Here is a 25591-nt window from a genome sequence, read left to right as displayed (position 1 = left end):
ATATTAATATTGTTTTGAGTAATTAAAATGCTGGGAACCGGTTATGAATACCGTGGTTTGAGGATTTGTGTGTTGTGATTCATTAGGTTTGTTTTAATTATTAAAGGATGAATTTTCAGATTTGTTTATTTAATAAAGCATGGATTTTTATAATATTAAACTAGTGTTATTGGGATTTTCAAGTTAGGGTTTTAACCTAGACCTAATAAGTCAATTGATTAGCATAATTAGGTGATGATTTTAATTATGATAATCAATCATATTTTCAGATTTGAATAAGGCTTTAAAGTGTCGATTTTTATTGATTTTAAAGGCGGAAAAAGTATGTTTTTGTACTAGGCATTGATTTTACAAATTGAGACGACTTTATTATTGAAAAACGATTGAATTCTAAAGTCTAAAGGAAGTTTTAATTTTTATAAAGTTGCTGGAAATTTAATGAACATGGAAATAATTTAAGTTTCATTATTTTGATGATAGGAGGTGATTTCTAGTTGAGTGCTCGTTATTGCAAAGTGGCCCCTACGCTTAGGTATTCAAGGTACGTACAAGTCTAGGGCGACCACACCTTTTTGTCAATGACATTACATGATTGTTGATGATGTGAATTACATTATGTGAAATCATGTTTATTTTGGTGAACGAGCATGTGTTTTGTGATGTTGGATTTATTGAATTAATTGTTGAACAAGCATGTTGAAATTATTATGAGTATGGATTTCATTGTCAATCATGTTGTTCAATATTTATGCATGTATGGTTCAATTCACATGCAAGGGATGGATTAATTATTTGTATGCTATTGTACGGGATGTCTAGCATACTTTGAGCCATTTATTTGTACCTCGTTGTACTATTTATTTTACCACATGTGAAGGGTTAGCTCACGTAAGCCACCGCACATGTAGGGTTCAGTTGGGAATATTATGTATGAAATGTACTAGGATTTGTCGTGCAAGGGCACAACCCTCATGTTAATATGCATGATGTGGAGTCTCACTTTGGTGAGGAGGAACATGGTAGTAATATCACAAGTGTCTTGCTTGGTTGATCACAAGTCTTAAAGCATTAAAATAAGATTGTTTTGGTTGTCGTTTATTAATTGTATGTATGCATGTTGTCGAGTCTTGAGTTCGCCTTTATTAAAATATTAATAAACGTAAGGTGCAACCGGAACAAGCTTCAAAACTCTTGGAACGTATATACCTTGAGTATGAACAATGGGGGGAGTCTTGCCGGAAATCTCGTACTCCTACTAATGATACAAGACGTTGTTTCATTTATATTATGCGCAGGAATTCCGTCGGTATGGCCCGACACTCGGTATGGCCCGATTTTATTATTATATTTGGTGTTTGGTTGGCTCCCATCACCTTTTTCCCTTTGTGGATTATTCTTTTGGCCCGTTCGAAGCTAATTCTAATTAGATTGTGAGTCAAAAGTCGAGTCAAGAGTCGAGTCTTGTATTTCATGATTGTTTGATTTGTTATTATATGGCTTTTGCATGTTGATTAGTATTTAGTGAGTGATGCATGCTTAGTTTCATTACTCTATGCTTGTAAGTACTCAGCTTTTGCTGACTACGTGCTTTGTGTGTTTTCGGTCATGGCCTTTGCCTTAATGACCCTATGATGATCCATCATTTGCACTTGCATTGTTGGGGAGTAGAATAATATAGCAGGTTGGTAGATCAGGTACGATCGAAATCATGTGGCTTGGGATGATTGAGAGAGTTGCATGCTTTCGTTCTTTGAAACTATTTTATTTAACTTTATTTTAATTATGTTTGAAATATTTGAATTACTTATTGTACTTTGGGTTTTGGGCCATTATGGTTCCAAATTGTAGGAGGCCTCGATATTTTATTTATGATGGTTTTTAAAAGTTAGTTGACATTTAATTCCGCTGCGTAATTCTGGTAATAGCCTTAACCGTTATCACGGTGGCGGTAATGCTTTAGTAATTCCTTTATTTTAAGTTGGAAAATGGTTTTATAAAAGCAAGGAATTATTAGGGTGTTACACTCAAGGTATATACGTTCCAAGAGTTTTGAAGCTCTTTGGGTTACACTTTACGTTAATTAGTATATTATGTTCAAGGCGACTCAAGACACAACATACAAACAATTGAACAATTAAACACTTCAACAACGACTCTTTAATATTTTACTTCTTTATGAATTGTGATCAAACAAGACTCAAGTGAAATTACTCCCATTGTTCCTTCTCAAAAACACTGTTTGAGATAACCCGACATTGCCTATTAACAAGCGGGGTGTGCCCTTAGCACGAATTGTCCTTAATTCAATTCACGTAGACTCTCTAACATATTCTACCCCTTTGGTAGAATATATATTGCTCACTGGCAATATTCGACTGGCTCAATAATTATGCTAGACATCCTGTACTATAGCATAATAATAATAATAACAACTTGCATGCGCACTACTCATACATGCAAACCAACTTGAACAACATGCTTGACATAATTCAACGATTATAAAAGTCCATAACATGATAGTTCAACGATTATAAAAGTCCATAACACGACGCACACGCAACACACAGCAGCAACGAGGGTGCTGCGCTGCGGGGCGAGGCGACGAGAGAGAGATAGCGAGGTCTTGCGCGCACGGGGCTGGGCACGAAGGGGCACGCGACACAGCACCACAGCAAGGGCGCTGTGCTGCGGGATTGCGGGACGAGGCACGACGCGTGAGGCTGGGCGAGCACACACGACACGGCCGCGTGCCTTGCGCTGCAAGCAAAGGGGTCGGACGAGAGGAGAGGGAAGGGTGCCGCAAGGAGAGAGAAAGTGAGGAGAGAGAGGGAGTGCTGAAAATTTGTGAGGGTTTAATGAGAGGGTTTATTTATAGGTTTTCTCTCCCTCGTGGGCTAGGTTAGGGTAATTTTGAGTTGGGCTCCTTACCGGGCTCATTTAAGTTTACTCCTTGCAGGCTTTGTTGGGTTTAATTAAAACAAAACGACCGGGCTTTAAGTTTATTAAATTCGTTTTTGAAATATGACCCAACAATTCCCGACTAAATAAATTCCTTGAATTTATTTAATAAAAATACGGTTTTCGAAATAATTAATATTTAAATTAATTCAAAATAAAAGTGCATTTAATTTACATTAAATGAAATTAATTTGTAAAAATACAACGAAATGCTTTATAAATATAATAAAATATATTTATAATAATAGAAAAATACGAGGTATTACATTGAGGGTTGAGGGTCACGTGAAAGTGAAGGAGAAGGGAAGGGTTGTGGGTTTTTGCCTTTCACGTGAAATAGGAAGAGGAGGGAGTAAAGAATTTTGGGTTTTTGTTATTTGGGCTTCACCCAATTGGGCTAGAATTAGAATTGAGGTTGCTTAAATCCAAAATGGTTAGGATTGTTTTTCCAATTTCGAACGTGTTTTTGTAATTCAAATTATTTTCAACGTAAAATTCTAAAATTATTTTAATTTCATAAACTGTTGAAATATTTAAAACGTATAAATAAAAAAATATTCGTTAATTACATATTTATTTCTAAAATTCGTAAATTCTATTTAAATATAATTAACTATACGTTATAATAATATAATAATAATATGTATAAAATTACGGGGGATTACATGATCGTTGTCGGTCGGAGATATTACTTTTGGTTGATTGTATGGTGGTAGTGCCGGTGGAGAGGGGAAAATGGTGCAAGTGAATTCACATAGAATGGGAAAGAGAGATAGTTGTGAACGTAGGGGAAGAAGGGGGGGGGGGGGGGTGGAGCATGCGTGAGAACAGACGGGAGAGAAGAGCAAGAGGAGGAAGGAGTTAGAGTTGAGGAGGGGTTGTTTTCGTGGGAGAAATGGAGGAGGGAGAAAGATGAGCTTTCTAAACAAGTTGAAAATTAAAATTAAATGAAATTGGACCAATTAATTGGTTAGTGACATGTGTCACATTTACTTATAAATCTGATCACCAACAGTTCAACTACTGTTTTGGGAAGATACACCCCAATGATTGGATTATTCTAGAATAAATTAAAGGTGATATTGTCTTTAGAATAACGTGTAATCCCCCATAAATTTATAAATTTTATTAATATATTTTAACGTATATTATTTATATTTAAATAGAATTTATAAATTTTAAGTAATAAATATATAATTAACGTATATTTATTTTATTTTAAGTACGTTCTAAATATTTAACGATTTTGAACTTTATTATATTTGTATATTTAATGTATATTTAATTTTACTTAAATATATTCTAAATATTTTAGCGATTGTGCAATCAAGAATAATTTTAGAATTTTATGTTGAAAAGAATTTGAATTAGGAAAATATGTTGAATTCGGAAAAACAATCCTATTCGGTTTATCCTAATCCTAATCCTAGCCCAATTTTGGAAAAGCCCAAATAGATAAAGCCCAAAATTGACTCACAAGTTTCACTCCTTTCAAACCCACATACAATTCACCTGATTTTACTCCCTCCTCTCTTTCACGTATGTGACCTCCCTCCTCCTTTTCTTATTTTTCTTCTTCCGCAAGTTAGCACAGCCACCGCCGCCACCTCTCCTTGCTGTTCCCACCACCGACTGCACGGCCAGCCACCCGCCGCCGGTAACTCTCCTCTCCCTTATGTTTCTTCTTTCTTCTCCTTCGTTTTCTTTCTCTCTTCCTCACCCTTTTCTGTTGTCGCGCAGCCACGCCAACCACCAAGCACCGCCAGCCACCTTCGTGGTTCCCTCCACCCGACGCCGCTCACCTGCAGCGTCGCTGCGGCGCTGCCAGCCATCAATTATCCCCTCCTCTTCGTCGCTGGCTACCACCATAGGAGTACACAACACCACCACCATTGTGCGACCACCCTAGAGACACCAGCCGCGTCGCCCAGCGCCGACGACCACCCACCTGCCGCGCCGCCCTGCCGCCGGCAGCACCCCCTGTATTCTCTCTTTTGGTTATTTCTAAACCCTTAAAACTAATTAATGTTTAATTATGTTTTAATAATTTGATTTATGTTCTTGAATTAAATTTATAATCTTTATGGTTTGAATATGATTTTTAGATTTGGTGTTGATATTATAAATTAATTATTTTCAGTTTTGGTTGATTAAAATATAATTTAGGGTTTGATCATGTTTTATTAATTCGAATTATGTTTTCTTGAATTAAAGTTATGGGTTTTGTGATTTAAATTATGAATTTGAGATCATATTAATTTTATAATAAAGTTATTAATTTTCAGATTATCTAATTACATTGAAATATTGGTTTTTGATTGTTTAAAGTATGAAATTCAAGGCTTTTATGATTATTAATCATGATAGGTTGAGTATGGATCATTGGATTGGTTGTTTTGAGATAATAGGAACGTAGATTGACCTTGGTGAAGCTTTTAAATGAATTTATATTGCTGAAAATTTAAAGTACGATGTTTGCAAAAGTTTTCAACGAATTTCAATCACTAATTCAATAATTATGATGCTAGGAAATCAAATGTTTAAGTTTTGATATTGGGGAAAGTTCTAAATATGTTTAGGATGCATTTAGAATGCTCTCTTATGGTTGTCAATGATTAGGAATTGATTGGGATTATTTGTTGGTTGTTTTAGGCGGAGAATTCTTTGTAGGCGACTTTTGAAAGTGTTAAAGTGGCCTATTGTTTGTTTACACAAGGTACGTACATACCTGCGTGCTTGGAATGTGTGCTAATTGTTGAAACCATGTTGAATTTGTTGTTGAACTTGGTTATGTTGATATTATTGTTGAACTTGGTGATGTTGATATTATGGACGAACTTGGTTATAGGGAATGTGCATGTTTAATACTGTTGGACAAACTTATTGAACTTATTTTGCACTAAGAGAACTGTAACATGTTAGTATGGATGATTGATACAAACATGTTGGTTGGGAACACTAGATTATTCTATATGATTGGTTTGGATCGATTGGTTGTTGTTCCCTTTTTAGCTTTTCACTACTTTATGAGGGCCGAGGACCTTGTTTAGTAAGTTGAAACTTTATACCCATATACAGGGCTGATCATGGTTAAAGGAAAGGTTGGGTAAATTGGAATGAGTCTTGATTGATGCCTTTATGATCACGTACTTAATCCCAAGATAAAAACAGTTGTGAAGGAATGTGGATTATATGCCTTATGTGATTGTTGAGTCATAACAGAGTCTCAATTTGTAAATCATGTAAAGTGAAACTGAGTAGCAATAGCTTTAGACTGTGCACGTCTAAAGTGACGGACAAACAGGAGTTGGGGTTCATGGTGGTAGCCCATGGCCTTTATCTCGGACCGGATTGATCACCGTGTCCTATTTTTATTCAAATGTTCCTCGATATCGCAGGTCTCTGAGGTTACGGAGTCGCGCCCGTACCTCGTCTTCCTTAGTGAAGGCTGTCGGACGGTCAACTCGGTCCATTGTCTATTTCAACTAAAATAATATTATTGTTGTAGGTCTAGCCCAGTCTTGTCAAGTATGGTCGTCAAATTATCATGTTCTGTCTGCCCTTGTTTATGTTTAATAGTATCATGTTAGGATTATTATTGTTTTAGTATGTAGTACTCAGCTTTGCTGATTACGTGCTTTGTTTGTGTGTGTTGATCATGGCTATGCCTTATTGATCCTGTGATGACCCAACTTTGGTGAGCAATCTCTAAGGATCAATAAGCGCTGCCCATCTACAGGTTTGAAGATGATGCATCATTGGGATCGGGATTAGAGAGCTTGTAGTTATTTGCTTTATTAAGTGATTTGGTTTGTTAACTTACATTTGAAATTGTCGTACTATTCGTATTTCCTTATTTCAGTTAATTGGTTTTGGACCTAATATGTAATAAGATTATTTATGAACCTAAAAGTTAGTTTTATGTTTTCCGCTGCAAAATTCTGAATAAGCCGTTACGTTTTCACACGGGCGATAATGCCTCGATAATTCTCTACGTTTTATATTAAAATGTTGTTTTAGAAAAGAGGGAATTGTCGGGGTGTTACATAACGGTTAAATATTGAATTATTTTTTACAAATTTTCTTAAATCTTTCAATAAAAAAAGTTCTCTTTTTTTCTTTCTACTTTTTTCTTTTTGAACTTTAACATCATAATATGAATCTTGGTCGTCATTATTCTGGATTTTGATCCAAATTTCAATTTCTCGAATTCTCTTATCTAAAACAATACTGCAAACAAATCAAAAAATAAAGTATTTAACCGAAAAATTGATTCTTTTATTATATATATCAACCATTTCGGGAGGAGAAAAACCTTCATCTCAATAATGGATGAGTTAATTATTGGGCCGACTTGGATTTGAACCAGCATAGACATATTGCCAACGAATTTACAGGTTGTTAACATTAACCGCTCGGACATCGACCTAGGAAGAATATTAAATTGTAGGCCTATATATAATATAGGATCAACATCCTTTTGTAGTACACTACCACAAGGGGAAGTCAAATCCCCATTGTCTCCTTCCAAAGTGAGATTAAACATAAAAATAAAAAAAGATTTCACATTCCCTCCTTACTATCTATTATAATAGTGTTGTATCTTTTTTATTTCCACCTTTTTTTTGGATTTTCTTCCCGATTTAATCACGAAAATGTTATGAAGTATGCTTTTTGCACTATTCACAAATCACAATTATTGTTTTTCTGTTTCCCCGAGGCAATGCAATGTTGATTAAACTATAAGTCATAATAACCACGGTCAAAGTAATTAAACAATTTCCCGATAAATAGCTAAAACAATAATTAATTCCCAATTTGCATTAGATTGAAAACTATTTGTTGTGGACTTGTGGTATCGCCCACGTAAGATCGGATACGAGCTTTTCTTTGTAAATTTTAATTTAAAATAAAACCGCCAACACTGTAGTGGTTTAATAAGAACGGCTAACACTAGTAGCGGTTTAACATAAGAACCGCTACTGATTTTAGCGGTTCTCTATGTTTAATATTGTGTGACTACCTAGGAAAGTGGGTGTAGTGTTTTAATTTATTTATTAAAGGAAAACCGCTACCAATAATAGCGTGTAACATGTAGAAGAGGTATCATCATTAGCAGTTATAGTTTAAACCACAACGAACGATAGCGGTTTTGTGCACAAAAATAAATAAATAAATTATATTCCGTACCCGAACCTACGAGAAGGATCAAACGGTGCAATAATTGAATCATGCAAAATGTATAGGCAAAGGATTTTGCCGATTGTATGACAAGGTAGCTAATGCACATGTACAACAAGCACTAAAACAAACATTGAGAGGATAACTAGTAGGTGTTTTGTGGATCAAATCTTCTCCTTTGACGCGTGTAGTAAGGAGTTTCATCTATTGTTCTCCTCACATAATCAATGAAGGGTTGGGGTGTCCGAGGGGACCGTTCATTTTGAGGAGCATGGTTGCTACGGTCAGGACAGTCAGGAGTCTGAGGTGCAGCAACATTTTGGACATCGAGAGCAGTAGATGAACGACTACTTTTAGGTCTGTCGAGGAAACATATAAAGATGAGTACAGACAGTATCAAGAGTATAAGCCCTGTTATTCCTGCCCATAGTGTTATATCACTAGTTGGTGCCTTTTCCTCGCCTACTTCATAGTTTACATGTACTTCTACTCTCTGGCCTGTTGAATTAGAGTCAGATATAAATAAATAAATAAAGTAAAGTAAGGAGTAGATTATTACCTCCAGGTTTTGCAACACATGGAGACACACAAAGACCATAGATAGGCTTACCAGTGGCTGGAAGAGTAAATGTAAGTTTGTCCTTGAAAGGCTTTGTTTTTAAAACTTCAACCTAAAAGTAACCACAAAATTGCAAAACAGTAAGTAACAATTTAACACAGTTTCATACTGCCTGTTCTACATTACGTTCACCATTTATTTAGATGTCAGAAACAAAGTTCATTTAGTTTTATTTATTGCTCATCAGTCATCATGAAATTCAGTTTTACTAAAATATGTTTCCCAATCCACTCTCCAATACCTAATAAACCATTGCTTAAATTTGTGGAGATTTCATCTAAGGATAAACATTTACCTCATATTGTACACGCCCCCCGATGCCAGAACCTTCTTTAAGCAAGCTCCTCACCGTCAAAAGATCTCGGTTCAACCAGTGGGTGCTTACATCTGTATTGACAATACAGCTTGGTTCATTAGTATGCATGAAGTCATGCCTGAAAGAGATGCATAGGTTTCTGGGTATGTGCAGCATCTTGCACGTCAACATAAAAGTGCAAAAGGAAACACTATATAATACATATCTCATGTAATATACACATTTCATCAAATTTGGGGGGCGAATGAGCCACAGGCTCAATACAAATTACAAATGGGGGATTGGGGATTCGATCCTATGACCTATCGTACGCAGGCCCTCATTGTTAACCACTAGGCCTAGACCTCAATGGTAGCATTTCTCAATTTTGATTCATCGCCTTCAATATTTTGGTGCGAAATAGTCAGAGGCTTAAGGTTAAGAACTAGATTTTACATATTAGAACATAAACTATTTCTATCCTTTTATACTTCTTAAATACTCCCTTCATCTGAAAATAATATTCATTTACACTCTTTTAGGATGACTGAAAAGTTGCCATTTTTACCTAAAATAGAAATAGAATCATCAAATTTCCAAATATACGCACATACATATGTAAACAGCTATTTACCTGTATTGCCCACTACTGTTATGATGCTTCTGTTAAAGTTCCGTGTCAAATTCAACTGCAAAGAATCCTGCTTACAGAATGTGTAGTATTATTATAACAAGATAAATAAATAAAATAAGTTAGTACAAAAAATAAATTCAAAGGGCACTGGTGAAATTTTTCATCTGGGCGTAACAGTAAACCAAATAAACGGTTTCATAAGAAACCCTGATTTTCTGCAATAGGCCACTTGGCTTCTAGATCAAGGGTCAAATGGAAAGAATCTATCTGCAATGGTAGAATAAAGGATAGAAGTGCCTGTTTGGAATTGTATGGGGCAGCGGTGCATACATTTGAATCCCTTTAAGGCTATAACCCTTTTAAAAGACATCGGGGAAATTAAATGATACAATAAATTTAATGCAACATTGCTATCAATCTAAAACAAGAAAGCATTAATCATTTTCCCTGTCTTCTGCTCTTAATATCCCGAATAGAATAAAAAGTCAAGCATACAAAAACTAATTACCTTATCCATATCCAAAATTGAAAAACCACCAAGAAATAAGGCAGATGCAGAGCTTGACACATCATTGGCATCTCTTAGTTTAGCATGGATTGAGATGGATATATCTTGTCTCTTATTCTTCAATTTGGGTACCGTGTGCATTAAATGTTCAGGAGAGTAAGGAAAGAAAAGACAATACGAATCACCCGTATCAAGATCCTTCCATGGCTTAGCATGCCTGGCATAAATTTTTTATATAAAAAAAAAAGTTAAAAGGAAATGAGATGTAGTTCGAAGGTTCGAAAGTGAACGGAATCCATTAGAGAGGGGGTGGGGGTTAAGTGGGAGGGTCATCAGCATACCCAACAAAAGTAGGCTCCACTTGACATTCATACGGAAGGTCCATATTTTGACTAGGACCTCTCAAACCATGGTCACTGCAATATTACACAGAAGAACGTCAAAATCATAAGTTAGTCACTGGAGATTCTAAAGTTGTCAATATCCCATATAGATTTCATATCCACTTCTTGCCAAAGGACAAGTTTGATTAGAAAATTTGAAAAAAGTACCTCTATTTTAATACGACAATACAGATATCTACAATGAACATCTTATGCGACTTCCCTAGGCAATTTAGGAGAATTGCCAAATTGGAGTAGTTGCCTAAACTTTGATGAACTCCAGATCATAATTCCAGATTGGTACTGTCCTTGCTGTAACTAAGTTGCATTCAACTGAATTATCCTTTAAAACATCAAGAATTTCCATTTGCTTAAAATCTTACACTCCAGAATAGGTGTGGGCAGAAAATGACAATCTTGGGAGATAGATACCTATCTTAATTACTCCGTATGTATTTTCCCCATTCGTTGTGTTTACTTTTTACCGTTGTTATTCAGACAAACCACGCTCTTTAATAGTGGCCTCAATAAAACATTTTGAATAAAAAATATAAAAAAATCAAAATTATGTGCTATAGAATGATCTATTCCAAGTAACAATGATATTGTTGCAAACTGACAAATACCCATTATTCACATAGGAACTAAACATTAGAACAAGTCATAAGGAACAAATAATCAATTAAATGGTACCATTACTATTATCATATGTACACAGCCTTACTTCTATAATAACAGACACACTTTTTTTCTTCCAATAGACCCTCGCTTTAAAGACAACTCAATCACCTACTAGGCTACTACATTAAAGCAAGTAGAGGATAACGCATTGAAATATTAGATTCAATCCATTTTCATCCGAAATTGAATTTAACAATAAATCTCACTCTTAGTTGAAAATGGATGTCAAACTACCAAATCTAGCCTCAAGTTAACCAACATTTAATCTATGACAAGTCAACAATATGAATTTCTATCAGCAGATATGAGATAGTTACAGTTACTGTATCTTCGCCAAGACCAAAGGCTAACTGAACAACCTCATCGAATGAACATAGGGGAGAAAGGGAAATAAAGAAAAACTGGACAAAAGCACGATAATATAGAGAAATTACTGGAGATGCCGAAAGTTAAAGAAAAAAGAAACAACATTGCATTAGAAAACTGGAGAAAAAATCACAAACCTGAATTTCACTGAAAATTTATATCCTCCTGGGGGGACAGGAATATTTGTTATGGTGTCCGTTGGAGTACCAACAGATATGAGATCCCCATTCAACACTCTTACAGTAGTTTGAAGTTTCAAGCTTGAACTTTGAAATGTCACTGTTTACAGTATACATCCTCAAGTGTTGGTGAAATAATTCTGAATGTATAATATTTACATACAAAGTCTTCATGCCTCAAAATCCTAGAACATCTTGCAGCACCGAGAATAGAAAAAGTACCTGAGACCGTACCCTTCCCAATTGCCACAGCTTCACCTGAAAGTGAGTCAACCGAAATAACACTTTCATCGCCACTCAGCCATCGTCCTGATGCTTGACCATTTAAACCTATCAAAGAAAACAACAAGGTTGGTTGACAAAGGACGTCAAATCAGGAAATAAAAACAGCGCCAAATTTTTTTTTTTTTTTGTTTCACTCTATCATGGTAAATTGCCACAATTCTGAAAAAATGCTAAGTGATCTAGGATGCCATACATAAAGCCAAGTAGTCATAACAACTAACTCAACACGTGGCATCTACTGAAGTGGGCGGGGGGGGGGGGGGGGGGGGGGGCGAAATTTAATTGTTCAACTGAAATAAGAAGGAATTGGCCAATTTTACCTTCTACACTGAAGCTCAAATTGCTTCCAGGGTGAAGAACTGGATCTTGTGGATTTATATGAGCTCCCACAAAAACCTAAACAAACAAAAGATTAATTCACGTGCACATTCCAAATTTGATCGAAAAAGATAAGTCAACATGCAAAGAGAACAAAGAAAATTCCGTATCTTTGAACTTTCTATGAGTAACACATACGTAGTGAGATTAATTCATATAAAAAAGAGAAATATCCAAGGTAAGCTCGTATTATAGGACATTTTAAAAATTGACCCCACTCCGCAACAATGACGTCTTTTCTGGGTCACCAATCTTACCATAGATAATGACAGATGGATCCAGAAATTGTCCGTCATTTAACACCAAATAATGTTCATGTAAACCATGTCAAACTCCAGTGTATTATCATGAATAAAACTTTTGCTACTCAAATGAAAAATTTCCATGTTGAATGATCTGGTGCAGTAGTTAGTTGAGAATAAGAAGTGATACATATTATTGTACTTCCTCCGGCTCACGTTACCTGAGTTGTAAATTGCTATCCCAAACTAATAGCTGATAGATGCCATGCCCTCCCCCAACCCCTCCAAATTAAAAATTATAACAATAACAATAACAATAACAATAACAATAATAATAACAATAATAAAAATAATAATAATAATAATAACACATATAAATGTACTCCCTCAGTATTTCTTTAAGAGTTAAAATTACTGTTCCGGCCGTACCTTTTTAGGAGTTACAATTCCATTTCTGGTAACTTTTACATCCCACTTCCCAATTGTTTATTATTTCCTACTCTATGTGGCCCACTAAAATCACATAAATAATTCCATTGTTTTTACTTTTACACCCCACTCCCTTTTCTTTGATTAAAAAATTTACGCCACTTGCTTTTTTTTCTTTTTTTTTTATTGTCAACTACCCCACTTGCATCATTAATTTACAAAATTCAACTAAGCTTCCTTAATATTTGTGCGGTCAACTCTAACTCCTAAAAAAATATGGAGGGAGTAATGAGCATGGAAATCTCCACTCTTTTTTAATGCAAAGTTGAAAGACCTGATGAGGGAAACAATTACCAAGACATAGTCTGACTTCTGTGGATTACCATCAAATCTCACCCGAACAAGAGCTCTACCATGTTGCATTGCCTTTGACACAAAAAAGAGATCACATACTCAAATCAAGATACTTGAGCAACAAAAAACTACTAGAAACAGAAAACCAGCAGATAAAAAAATGGCAAACTGTTGCAAAAAGATAGTTTACTATGAAAAGCTGAAAGTACCATGGCCAGTAAACTGAACCTTAATGCTTCCAGGTCATATAGTTAATAGAATACCTTAATCACAGTACTACCGTTTTTCTGATTAACATTATCGATAGCAAGAATGTCTTTGAAGTTAGTCTCTATGTCAAAAAACACATCACGGGCTTCGAAGAAGGGATTTCCTGCGCAAAACTAGTTTAAACACGGAATCTTTTGAAAGCTTTTATCTCACTGATTAGCAAGCACGAACCAAATAAAGTAAAATATAGAAATACCCAAATTATCATAGAAATATAAAGGGAGTTCAAGTTCAGCGCCAACAGCTAAATGAAATGTTAACTTCCTCGGGAATCTGATTTGAGAAACCTGAAATAGAATGACAGCATGAACAAGGTAACTATGATTAGTCATTATAAACTACAAAAAAATCATCAAATAACGAAAATAAGCAGCACGATAATTAGGAAAATTGGTAGTTCAATTGGCAAGATTATTTGTCACTAAGTGCCTATAATAGTACCTCAGCCACCCTCACACAAGAAGCAACCTCAATTCTCCCAGTACTATGGTCTTTTGCCTGGATACAAGCAAGATTATTGCTCTCTGTTGTTGTAATACTCTTGCCAGATATAGAAATGATACCCTTATGCAGTTGATCAACATTTTTTCCAGAATATCCCAATAAAGAGTAAGTAACGTATCCTGTTTGACTCTGGAAGTCCGTAGTAATGTGTGATTTTGAATATGGAGGTAAAAGATCTGATGTAGTATAATGTGGAGGAAGAACCCATGTAATTGGAATCCCTTGAGCAAGAGGAGGATCAGGCACAACTCTTATGAGTAGAGAAGCGCTGTAAGACCTCGATTGTAATAAAAAACTGGGAGATGAGAAGTCACAAGTGAATGTAAGTGCAATTTTGCTTCTTCCACCAGACCTGATTTCAAGAAAAAGAAATGCACAAAGTGAAATTGACAAAGTATTAGACATAGCATGATGTTTTAACACAAGTAATTGTTTTATAAAGAAAACGGAAAAAAGTTGCATCACACGAGCACAGAGTCCCCTAAAATACTAATCACTGAAGATTTTGTCTCTGTGCTAGTTACGGCGTCAAGCTAAATTTTAATAAAAGGAAATACTCATTGGTGGCCATAAATTGTTGCACTTTACGTTTGGTACCAACAACAATCCAAAATCTCAAAGCTGTTCATGCATTGTTGCACTTTATTGAACATGAGTACTTGACCTTAATGAGGCCTTAAATGTAAATGTTAATGAGGCGTTAAATGTAAATGTAAATGTAAATGTTAATGAGGCGTTAAATGTAAATGTACATGTCCTTAATGAGGCGTTAAATGAACTTGAACACTTTAGAGGTTAGGTTTTCAGAATAACACCCACCTCCAAGTCTCCAACCACTACTGCACTTAAGACAAACACCCCATCCCAACTCCAGCTACACCAGTAACACCACTCCTCCACTGCCACCAGCACACACCTACCATATATCTATCAAAAGTTAAGGGGAATCTCTAAATGGTGACTATGGGTCTCTATTATTAGAGATGGTACTCCTAAGTCCAAACAAAAAAAAAACCTAAAGGACTCATAAACAAAGATATTGGGTTACGTTTTTGAGGGCTAAGACTGAACTTTAGCTATTACTTAAGCAGAGGACAAAATCAAAGTCCTTTTAGAAAGAAGGCATACTCATGCGGATCTGCACACTGACTCGTAGCACGCTTTTCTACATTAAGCCAATCAATGTGATAGGGAGAGAGGAAACTAAGTGTTCAAGTTCTAAAACACTTTCCCTTCAGGCAAAGGGTCACAACCCCTCACCTCGGCAAACTTTGTTCAAGTATGCACATTTGGAGCACCATTAAGTGGTGCATCAGTTTAATGTGGTTCAAAATCTAATAAACAATAAAAAGTAATCATGCATACCAATCATGCTGGACCCTAGAAGCAAACACAACTAATTTATCTATATAGTACTTTCATACTATAGTCTATAGACCGTACTAATTTGATACAAGAGAAAAGCTCAAGTAGCCAATGCCCTCAACAGACTTGTACTTTATGAAGTACTTCTCTTAAACATCTACAATGCCAGCCATGAAGTCTCTGAATAGCAATTCGTCATTAGCTGTTTCAGTTGACAATAGATACACATTCACAATAAGCATGACACTCGATATTCAAGCCCACAAGACCCTTCCTGGACTTTGTTTAGATGAACATCATGATCAGAGTTCCTATTTCCTTTTTCTCATTTCCTTGTTATTGTTTTCGTACATAAATGTGTTTATAATTTTTACCCCGCCCAAACGAGTAGGATAAAAAAAATACCTTCCAGATAAAATCTTAATCAAATTGATTTCCTGCTCATACTCATAGTTGCTGAGATCCAAATTTTGCAGCTTGTAGTTATCATTTGTATGCCCAGAAGGGTGGAAACCCAATACCTGTTTACGAGTTCAACATCCATTTAGTACAGGCAATATCATGAACAGTACAGCACTATAAGTAGGTGGGTTTTTTTTACACGAATCACGAATTATCTGACCTTCTCATTGTCAATAGTCCACTTGTAATTCTTGCAAACCTCGTAAAATGAAAACAAGTCTCCCTAAAGAAATCAAGGGTATCAGTAAAGCGTAGAAAGAAAGGGTAAGAAACATAGACATGTATGTGACTTCGCTTGCCTCGACTAAGACAGGAAAAATCGGCATCTCACGTCCCACGGCCAGTTTCTCACTCTGTACATTCAGGATTGCTGCAGATGGAATCCCTACTCTGACTATACCATGAGCTTGACAAAGGACTGCTCTTTCTTTTCCATAAAAGGTGGCAACTACGGTCTGTTATTAAAATAATTGTAGCAAGAAGAATGTAAATACATATCAGCTAGACAGAAACTCGTGCACTTGGAAACAGGAAGGATACAAGAGAAAAATCTGAGAGTCATGGCTATTCTCTTACAGCATTTCCCGGTGCAATTGTAGATAATTGTCCAACAGAAGCATGAACTGCTACAGCGCTATCATTCGTACTTGTATACTCAATGAAGACACCAATCCTTGGTCCTCCTTTCACAGTAAGCTAAAGAAAATGTTAGAAGCATGATATGAAGTTCAGAAAGAAATTCCCATAAAGTTCCAAGGCAACCCACTGAGTATTTTCAATCAATTAAAAATCCCCTCCAGGTCATTTATCTGAGACAGAAGACCACAACTCGTTTAACAATGATACAGGAAACACAATTACAGTTGTGAATGGAACAGATAAGCTTTTTCCCTGTGGGCTACGCACAACTAGGGGCGGCGATGGAGCGGTGCCACTGTGGCGACTGCACCTGGCCCCCAGACAAAATGGGGCCCCAAAAATAAATATTTAGTTTTTTAAGTTGGCAGTTGTAGAAACGAAATGGGCTTGGTTCAGTGTTAAAGAGCGGTTGGCTAAATACAATTGGTTTGAGTTCGCTCCTGATGAAGACATTCATATGTTTATTTCTCTTTTTCTTAGCTTCTAAAAACTGAGAAAGAAGGATCCAACTTTTGTTTAAATGAAAGCTGTCAGAATCTTAGGGTGGATTCAATTCGTTCCCTTTTTTTTGCTCCATCTATGATGTCTTCCGCTCCTTCACTTGTCAAATGCACTTGTATTCTCTTTCAATTATCTACTTACTTTCATTTATCTTTAACTTCTAACTTTTTAGTTTCTCGTTGTCTCTAGGTAAACAAATGTTAACTTTTTTAAAGTTTTAAAATGACTTTGTAGAAAATTTGACGTTAAAAGTGTCGTAGTAAAATATACAACACCAAATGAGCTACACTTTTTGAGTGAATCTGTTATATTATATGTTTGCCAGGTAATTCGAATGTTACAATATGTCCAAGAAAACTTCTATTAATATCTTCAATTTATTTATTTTGAACCATGAAAGAGGACCCAATTTCATGAAATCACACAGGCCCCTGGGATACGTTGCCACCCCCCAGATAAGCTTCTTGAATATTTTAAATTTATAATTAGGATTTAAAGGGTGTTCTCTGGCACTCTCCAGGGTAAAGCGGAGTCCATATTTCTCTCTTTCACCTTTTTTCTTTTTTATTTTTATTTTCATAGTACAAAAAGAGTTGGTAGGCTAGAAGGGACTAATACAGGCATCATGATGAGTTCTCCTTCATCATAAACATTTATATTATTTAAGTTACACAGTTGATGTGTACAACAGTTTTCCTGTACATAAGGTGTTTCATTTCATATACATTAATTATAGAATGAAAATATGAGAATGACACGACACCTTTCACCAGTAATTCTTCCATGGGTTTACAATAAAAGACCTATCCATTTTAGACCAACCGGTGTAATGACAATCACTGTATATAACTAAAAAGATTAAGATTCAAAAGAACCAGATCATTGAGATTTATATTGGAAGTTGCTAAGAAATAACTTAGCTTAGAAAACATTATTGGCAGGATAAGGGAAGAAGATGACGATTTTGAATAATACTGGAATTACAGAAAATAAAGGATATTTAAGCTTTTGAAGGCTTGATTCTCTCCCAATTAGCAATCTAAAAGCTTCAAAATAGTCTCATCAATTACCAACATAACTTCTCTCTGACATGCTCTATAATATATAGAGCTTCTGCCCTAATTAAGAAACTATCTTCTTCCACAAGCTACTAACAACTTGATTATAATTTTAATCCCTGAAGTGCCCCTACTCTTCACATTGATTCTTAGCAGAAGTTCCGTACGTGAGCGTGAAAGCCTTACAAGATCTAGTGTCCCAAATGTACTGAAAATTACGAATTACAGAATAAACTCCAAGGGACATAGGTCGAACTGTCGAAGCCAATCTCTCATGCTTAAATCTGAAACCTTGATCAGAAAATAACTATTATCGTTTACTTATGTTAAAAATGAATGATATAAGGACAAAGTTTGTTTTTTTGTTTATTTTTGAAATAGAGGATGGTGTTTGTACTTGCAACAATCATGTCATGCAACATCTACAACTCCAACTATCACTTCACATTTTAAAAAAATGTCTCTAATAAGATTTGAACCAATAACCTTTTCTTCACAATGTGAATGACTTATCATCAAAGGTATAACATTTTTGTGTTCATAATGTCAACTCAAACTTTCATATCTTGAATATTAAAATGAAAGAACTTTGTTTCAAATAAAAGAATAGCTACAATGACGCGAAACAATGACTGTTTTTTTCAGTTAACAATTACTTATGTTTATGCACCAATCAATTAAAAATAAATTTCAAATAAAAGAATAGCTACAATGATGCGAAAAACTTTTTTTATCCAGTTAATAATGACTTATGCTAATGCACCAATCAATAAAATAAATTTGTATGTCTCATCAAACCATTATATCCCCAAGGACCCCAACACTAAAATTCTAATATTTGAACAATTCTGTCAAATTAAAATATTATCTCATATTACCTGCTATATCCCGAGGTGGGCCAATAACTAGTTCTTGTACAAATGCCAAAAAGATTATTGAACAGATATCTCAGAATATTAGAAACATGAAACATCCGATACATACCATATAAGATGCACCGGGAACCAAGAAAATATCACTGGGTTGTACAACAGGTGGAGCATAAACTTCAATCGTAATGTTTCCACTGTATATTTCTCTACCTGACTGCTGTCTAGAGGTAACCTGAGTTGCAATTTTGGTAAAATAAAATATAATAAATAAAATGCAGGTTGTCCGAAGTGCAGAAAACATACTCTCTAGTAATAATAGACAACTAAGACAAATCATAAATCAAATTAAAAGGTATGAATACTTACATATAGAGTGGTTACTCCAGCCGATCTGCCATAGATTGTAAAGTTGGAAGCATTAACAATTCCATCACCAAAAGTTAAATTATAACCATCTACAAGGTCGACTATTTGGTCCTTGATGTACACTTGAATATTCATGAAAGCATACTGCCAAAAGCAAAGATGAACTCAGAAAGGATAAGTCGGAGGTAAAGGGAAAATTTACATATCCCCATGATTGCGTTAAATATGCACCACAATGTGGCTTTTTTGTATTACAAAGTGAGAAAACAGGTCCCGGAGTTCCTATAACTTATGTATTATTGAACAAGTCCCGGAGTTTGTTTCGGATGTTTTGATGGAGGACAGACCTCCATGAACCTGTTCTTGGTTGACCGTTTAATTTATTAGTTCCAAGCTTGCATCAAAAAAAAAAAAAGTGAGAAAACAGGTACATCATTGATTCAAGAGACTATAACATTGATTTCATCTTTTTATCTTTTCTCCAGAACCGCTTACAATTGCAAGGTCGAAAACTCATTTAATGAACCATTTGCAATAGGATCATGACCTCAACAGTAATATGACTCCTGGAAGACAGCCTAAAAGCTGCTGAATATCCCAAAACAAATTGATTGAAAGCACATTGTCATTAATGACAGTTTGATAGGCTTTAGGCAGAAACTAAATCCATATCTCTTCCAGATCTCAAATGAATGTTCAAAAGAGAGCACTTGATATATGATGCTGGACTCTGCAAATAAGGGAATAATGAAAGAAATCAAACCTGAGAGGACTCAAATATATTCCCATCATCCGTTCCGGCAAGAAGGTCAATAGAAATCAGGCCTCCCTCCTGCATGTCCCAAAGCATGTTAATTCCTTACAACTATAGTCATAAAAGTGAATATAAACACATACCATCACGCTTATCCCTCCCCCCGGAATAATCTTGAGCCAATCCACCTCTGCAACTTTGACCTGAAATTAAAGAATGTCGATGTTAAAGCAACCAGTATGATAGTTTAAACTTTCAAGAACATAGAGTACTATAATTTACAACCATAGTCTGCTACATCATACCAGAAAGATGCTTTGAAAGGATACAGAAATGCACTTAGAAAACATTTAGATTCTAGACATTGATGAAAGTTTTAATTCTGTAGACTGTATCGTAATCACCGGTTAAGATCTTTGATATTTGTATGCGGAAAACAGATTGTGAGTCTCTCCGTTCTTGAATGTTAGTCCTCTTTCTGTAAAGAGTTATTTTTTTTTGTTAATCCTTTTCGTAATCTTTCCTTATTTGTCCAACATTTATCCCCAGTATACCCTTACATCACAATTGCAATTCCGTTTTGTCCCAAATAAATATTCAAATGGCCCATTTATTATTCAAATATCGAAATGTAATGTACACAGTTACACACAAACCTGCCATAGAATAGACAGCTATATAGAGGAAAGGTTGAATGATTTGATTACTGGGAATTCTCTTACAAGAGGGCTTAAACACAAAATAGCAACTTGAGGATGCCAATGTCCAAAATAGTGACTTTAGGTCACAAGTCTCCAATTTCTTTACACAAAACACAATGTTGATTCTACTGCGCTCCCCACTTTTTATTTACTAACTCAACTGTACTACCACCAACCCACAACAATAAAAAAGCGATATGAGTCCTAGAGCCTAAGTGCAAAGGGCAAGCGCAAGGCGCGTCCTTCATCGAAGTGAAGTGCGCTTTTTAAGAATTAAAGGTTTTTTTACTAGTATGCATATATATCTTACTAAAAAAACCACAAAAATATATAAACATCAGATTTGCTTCCAAAAATATATTACTCTTTATTTTAACAAAAATAAAGCATATAACATAGTGTTTATCCAGAAGCTAGGGCCGGCTGTTGTGACCGTTGTCTTCTTCTTTTCTTCCTTTTTCTTTTCTTTTGGACTCTTGGCCTACTTTCTATTGTTAAGAATTAATAGGGTGTGGTCCAAAACACAATAACATATAAAAAAAGCTTTCAACATAAAGTAATAAAAAAAATAAAAGAATCAATGAAACAAAGCGCGCTTTTTGAGCTTCGCGCCCTTCATGCGCTTAAGCGCACTTCGGCGTGCTTAAACACATACGCTTCGCTCTGACCTATTTAAGCGGTTTTCCCTAGAGCTTCGCGCTTCAGCACTTTATTTAAACAATGATGTTGTTTGTCCACTTGGTTTGGCCTCATTTTCCCCTGCATTCCCTTGTCTCTTCTTGCGTAGGTGATGGTTATTGGAGGTCTGTGCCAAGTCATCACACGAAATAAACCCCTTAACTATTTCTCTCTCCTACCCATATGGGTTAGTTTCCTTTGAGATTCATGTGACAAGTGTCAATAAAGTGGATCGTCTTAGATTCCAAAAGGGACTAACATACAAAAATAGAGGGAGTAATTTTCTTTGTAATCTATATCTATATATTATACTAAACCACGGTTTTTTTTTCCTTTCAAAATCTCACATGTTTTTTTTTTAATTAACTTTTTTAGACATCAAGTACTACCAACAACGATGACTTTTAAATATTCAATGTGGAGTAAATTACGAGATGACCCCCTTTTATTTATTGCATCTTAATTCAACTCCTTTTTTTAGTTGTTGATACTAAATCAAAACTAATAACTAATGCCCACTTTAAAAGTAACCTTTGCCCATAATAATGCAGCATTTGAATAAGTTAATTGTTCAAAAAAACTTAAGGAAACCGATTGCACGGGTGCTAACTAGTTAATTAATAATAACAAAGAAAAGAAATAAACAAGTGTACACATTTCTGCATATTCTGGAGCTTATTTACCACCATACAGTTACTACTTGGAACAAATCTAGATGAACAACAAACCACAAGATGATCATAACATGTTCATAAAAATAAGCATTATACCAGCTTACAATGAAAATATGTAAGTTAAGTGACAAGGAAAAGAAAACAAATGTCAGCAATAATGTAGACCAAAGTTATTGACTAAAGAGAGCTGTGGAGTGTAGACTTTTGCCAAAATAGTGACCATTACATATTTACATATTTACACATTCAAGTCAGAAAATAAGCATATGCTATGACAGAACCACTGGGAGTAACAGTAGCCATTATAATTTTCAAGTGAGAATAAGCATACGTTATGAGTTTATGACAAAGCCACTGCAAATAAAAACTTGTAAGCATAACAGATAAATTCAGAGGAACCAACAATGTTTTTTTTTTAATGACAGATCCCTTATTCAAGCACGGAAAAGAGTGCTGGTTAGAAAAGTTACCGTTGAAACAGCTTTTAGTGAAGGAGAAAGCCCTACATCAGTTACTTTTACTACTGCAGTTCCCACACCTCTCGGAACCAACACCAATTGTGAACACTGTAAACCTGCTGCAGGCTGCAGAACTTCTACAACTCGCGAATCAATCACATTAACCTCCAGAAAACAACTTCCTCCAACAACTGAAAGATTCATCTGAAGAAAACGAACATTTAGATTTGAAGCTTCAATAACAATTCAGAAATGTGAAATTTAAATAGTCTATTTCCATCAGCAAGCTTCAAGAAAGTTTTTGCTACAAATTAATGCATTGTCAACACAAACTTACGTGATCTGCACAATTGATATATTTGTGATATTGACAGAAGAAAACAAACAAAAAGCTGAAGCTTTATGAAGAGTAACATTTATTAACAAATAAATTGAAAAGCTAGCGGCCTTAAAGTACTTTTAGCAACACCCAACCATTTGGTTCTCAAACAATATTGCATATTTTTCTTTATTGGTCTTCGAAAAATGTGTTCATGAAGGCATTTTCTCTCCTGGTCTCCATCTCTCTCTTTTTCTCTCTCTCCTTTCACTTTTATTACTTTTTAATATCTTAATTGATTCTCTCTCCTCAAATCCAAGCATTTGAATGTTACTAAACATGCTCTTAGGCATTGTTCTTTTGGGATTATTTTCTAATTGAAGATTCATTTTCAGTTCAGTTTAGTTCATGAGCATTTAGTTCAGTTTGGTTCAAATCTTTAGTTCAATTCGGTTCACGAGCATTCAGAAATGTTATTACTATTATTATCATTTTTATTATTTTTATTATTATTATTATTATTATTATTATTATTATTATTATCATTCTTATTAGTATTATTATTATTATTATTATTATTATTATTATTAAGAAAACCCGAGTATCAAGAAAATGTAAGTATTGAATGATTGGTAATAAATGTTGTACTGTTTTATGGGGAAATACAAATTTTTATATGGGAAGTTTATTTATTTAACAAAAAACAATAAACAACTAAATAAAACAAACTCTCTCTCTCTCCTTCAATATCGATATTGGCCTTTCCCCTCAACGCTGGAGCTGCCCCTCACCGCCGCCACTACTCCCCTCCCATCCAAAATCATCAACATACCAACAATTCCAGAAAAATCATTATCATTACCCTATTGCCTCAAAGAGGCTTCTGCAATAAGCGGGGTAAGGCGAGGTCGGACCTACGCAACCTTACCTCCTGCAATTGCAAAATTGTTTCCAAGTGATAACGGGACGAAGGGACAACCATCTTTACTTCATGGAAAGGAAGCGAAAAGAAGTTAAGCGCCATTTTGATTTAACCATTACATCCCAAACCCAAAAGAACAAATGAATCTTTGGTCCATCAGAAAAATGGACAACAAACCCAGAAAAATAAAAATAAAAAATAATCAACAAACACGGATAAAAATCATAAAAAAGCATCAAACAAATCGTAAAACCCAGAAAACTCAAAAAACAATAGATTGAGCTGAGAGTATTTGTGTGGTTTCCTCTGTTCGCTTAGTTGAGGATCTCGTAAAAAAAGGTTTGAATACTCAATTGGTTTAGCTCTTATAGAAGCATAAACTTTCCATTGCAGAATTGAATAATTATTGAATTAAACAAGTACCTGTGCACCGGGATTAAAGAAAAGCAAACTGAATTCTGGAAAAACTTGTAGCGTCGAGACAACCTGCATTTTGTGAGAAATATATTAAACAAATCATTAGATCTTTTCCTCCCAGCAGTAAAGCCCACATAGTAGCTAATAATAAAATTCCTAAACCAAAGCCTGTGCCGCCAATTCAAAATTTCTTTATGTTTATGCCACAAAAGATTAATTACTACGCATAGTACACACCATTCAACATTACAGGTCACCACGGACAAATTTTGTCGAGATTGATCGATTCACATTTCTTAAGTCTCCTGATTGGAACTTTGGATTAGTACACAAAGTGTCAAAGACAAAGGAAAAGTGTCATAAATCATTTTCGTACAAATAATACCAAGGTTTAATGGTACATCCTTAAGGCTGCCTCGGCTAAAATTGTATACTCATGGTTAGTGCATCAGTAACTATTGGGGCTTTAAGGGTGCGGCTGAGAAGAGGGGACTGAGGAATGAAGGTGGTCTTGGTGTTAGTAGGTGGAAAAGACTTTGGTGATTCCATTTTGAACCTGAATACCTTTGGCATAGAGGGATCGGAAAGAGATATGGCATTCTGAGAGCTCCCCAGAAGCTCGGTAAGCACTCATGTCTCCTTGAGTATCTTCTTTTCTACCTCCTTTGTCGAGTATAAGATAACTAGAAGGGGTTGAACAGGCTTTGGTGAAGTGTCTTAAAAGGAAAGCAAACTTTTGTACTGCCTTTTATTATCTTTATTACCACTCTACCTTTTTCTCCTCCATGCAAAGAACAGTAATTCTTTGATGAGAAACCCCTGTCACTTAGTGATCGTAATGCTTCAGCATTAGGCTATGAATTGAAGCCACTTGTCAATGTCCACAATTAGTACAACTGATAAGATAAACTTACAACAACAACAACATAAAGCTGTCTTCTTTTAGTAAATGTGTTATGAGACTTATGATTATCGTAAGAAGGTAACAGGTATTATATTGGTGTATGAATCGGGTTTCAAAACATGTATGATTTTAGCTTGTTAACTACTGTCTTTTCAAGACATGAAAGCCGCTGATTTTTAGGTAGGGTGCACCTACATGAACTATGTCCAAATCAGGATAAAGAATAACTACAAAG

General features: G+C 35.2%; 1 protein-coding gene across 1 annotated transcript in view; it reads right to left on the bottom strand.

Moving 5' to 3' along the window:
* Positions 1–8123: 8123 nt before the first annotated feature.
* LOC110796558 (nuclear pore complex protein GP210) overlaps positions 8124–25591 on the bottom strand; it is a 31536-nt gene continuing 14068 nt past the window's right edge. The window contains exons 14-36 of the mRNA XM_022001618.2: positions 24459–24521; positions 22807–22998; positions 20427–20486; positions 20293–20361; positions 19530–19673; positions 19276–19395; positions 16670–16789; positions 16393–16548; positions 16254–16316; positions 16037–16152; positions 14204–14618; positions 13959–14049; positions 13756–13865; positions 13493–13564; positions 12410–12485; positions 12027–12134; positions 11763–11904; positions 10537–10611; positions 10196–10412; positions 9688–9754; positions 9054–9145; positions 8750–8810; positions 8124–8637 (exon numbers count right to left, since the gene is read on the bottom strand). Coding sequence (XP_021857310.2) covers positions 8285–8637; positions 8750–8810; positions 9054–9145; positions 9688–9754; positions 10196–10412; positions 10537–10611; positions 11763–11904; positions 12027–12134; positions 12410–12485; positions 13493–13564; positions 13756–13865; positions 13959–14049; positions 14204–14618; positions 16037–16152; positions 16254–16316; positions 16393–16548; positions 16670–16789; positions 19276–19395; positions 19530–19673; positions 20293–20361; positions 20427–20486; positions 22807–22998; positions 24459–24521 — 2982 coding nt within the window. The 3' untranslated portion in view covers positions 8124–8284. The remainder of the gene's footprint in view (positions 8638–8749; positions 8811–9053; positions 9146–9687; positions 9755–10195; positions 10413–10536; positions 10612–11762; positions 11905–12026; positions 12135–12409; positions 12486–13492; positions 13565–13755; positions 13866–13958; positions 14050–14203; positions 14619–16036; positions 16153–16253; positions 16317–16392; positions 16549–16669; positions 16790–19275; positions 19396–19529; positions 19674–20292; positions 20362–20426; positions 20487–22806; positions 22999–24458; positions 24522–25591) is intronic.

This window comes from Spinacia oleracea, chromosome 3 (assembly GCF_020520425.1).
Source record: "Spinacia oleracea cultivar Varoflay chromosome 3, BTI_SOV_V1, whole genome shotgun sequence".
Lineage (NCBI taxonomy): Eukaryota > Viridiplantae > Streptophyta > Magnoliopsida > Caryophyllales > Amaranthaceae > Spinacia > Spinacia oleracea.
The sequence above is the reverse complement of the archived record's forward strand: the minus strand, read 5'-3'. Positions and strand labels throughout refer to the sequence as shown.